The sequence below is a fragment of the Pogoniulus pusillus genome, chromosome W (assembly GCF_015220805.1).
Source record: "Pogoniulus pusillus isolate bPogPus1 chromosome W, bPogPus1.pri, whole genome shotgun sequence".
Lineage (NCBI taxonomy): Eukaryota > Metazoa > Chordata > Aves > Piciformes > Lybiidae > Pogoniulus > Pogoniulus pusillus.
The window spans coordinates 7,524,309-7,526,059 of record NC_087308.1 but is presented as its reverse complement, the minus strand read 5'-3'; the positions used below and the strand labels follow the sequence as shown (position 1 = coordinate 7,526,059).

Below are 1,751 nucleotides of genomic sequence, written 5' to 3'. Positions count from 1 at the left end.
GACAAATTACAAGAAACAGTCTCAAGGCTATGCAGCATTAGAGGCGCTAAGAGATAGTTTGCTCCAAAATTACAATCCTTTATCAGAAATCACTGACAATGAGACACCTTGCACTCTGGTTACTCACAAAAGGCTCAGAGGAGATCTTATTGATGTCTATGTCATAAATAACAGGCACAAACTGGTGTTCATGCAAGTTAAGGCTTTAATAGAGTTTGCAGGAATCAAGCAATCAGGCCTGGGTACGAGGGGAGACTGATCTACCCCAACGCACACCCTCTGGCTTCAGTTTTCTCTTTTTATACCCTAAGTTCTAAGAAAAGGTTGGGCTTTCTTTATCAGTTTTTCGGAATGTGAGATATCTCTTCCACACAGGTCTCCTTTTATCTGGTGGTCCCTCTGGTAATTTTTGATGAAGTAAGGGGTCTTGTTTAAGTGTCCTCATGAACTTCAAAGTCTTGGTTCTTCTGTTTGCTCATGCAAAAAAAAGTGGCACCAGGAGGAATGCATTTCCATTTAAATATGCAAAAGACTATCTCTTCCACATGCCTCCCTCCTTCGCCAATCTAATTACTCTTATCTTTGAGATGGTGGTGCAAGCAGGAATGCAGTTTTATTCAAACCCCCCCTTCCTCCGTGTCTGTGACCTCTTGCCATGAATTGATCAGATCAAACATATGATTCTATATATTTCTCTCATCTATAAATATCTGAAGGGTGACAAGATGAAGGTGGCAGTATCTTTTTGGTGGTGCCTGGTAATAGGATGCTCCCTCAGCTGCTCCTCTGCCTCTCCCTCTCCATGCTCTGCATCTCCAGCAAACCCACTGAGAAGAAGGACAGGGTCCACCACGACCCCCAGCTCAGTGACAAGGTCCATGATGATGCTCAGAACTTTGACTATGACCACGATGCCTTCCTGGGTGACGACGAGGCCAAGACCTTCGATCAGCTCACGCCAGAGGAGAGCAAGGAGAGGCTTGGCAAGATTGTAGGTAAGATAGACGAAGACAAGGACGGGTTTGTAACAGTGGAGGAGCTGAGAGACTGGATTAAGGTTGCCCAGAAGCGTTGGATTTACGAGGACGTAGAGCGGCAGTGGAAGGGCCACGACCTCAATGAGGACGGCCTCATATCTTGGGAGGAGTATAAAAATGCCACCTACGGCTACATCTTAGATGACCCCGACCCCGACGATGGCTTCAACTACAAACAGATGATGGTGCGAGACAAGCGCCGCTTCAAGATGGCTGACAAGGATGGGGACCTGACTGCCACCAAGGAGGAGTTCACTGCCTTCCTGCACCCCGAGGAGTACGACTACATGAAGGACATCGTGGTGCAGGAGACCATGGAAGACATTGACAAGAACGGGGATGGCTTCATTGACCTGGAGGAGTACATTGGTGACATGTACAGCCACAATGGTGACTCCCGATGTGATATCGGTGCTTATCGTCCGGGATATGAGGACAACCGGCCGCAAGCCTCTGGGAACTGAAAGCTGCTGAAAGGAAGCAGATCACGGGCCCGCACTTCATCACCTCCTCGAGATTGGTAGGTGAGCTCAGAGGAACTTAAACATGGGGAATCAAACCTCATATGAAGAAAGGGACGTTTATAAGCTCATGAAAGATTTTGTATATGAACATAAGAAAGACATATCTGGTTATGAGCTGGAATTACTTATGAGATGGGTCAAGGATAAATTCTCTGACACTACAGAAATTACGGTTTTTGAGTCGGAACTA

At 46.6% G+C, this 1,751-nt stretch overlaps 1 protein-coding gene across 1 annotated transcript; it reads left to right on the top strand.

The window, feature by feature from the left end:
• Positions 1 to 766: 766 nt before the first annotated feature.
• Positions 767 to 1,501, top strand: LOC135192850 (calumenin-like). Its single transcript, XM_064176233.1, has one exon. The coding sequence runs from the start codon at positions 767 to 769 to the stop codon at positions 1,499 to 1,501; it is 735 nt and encodes a 244-aa protein (XP_064032303.1).
• The last annotated feature ends 250 nt before the right edge of the window (positions 1,502 to 1,751 follow it).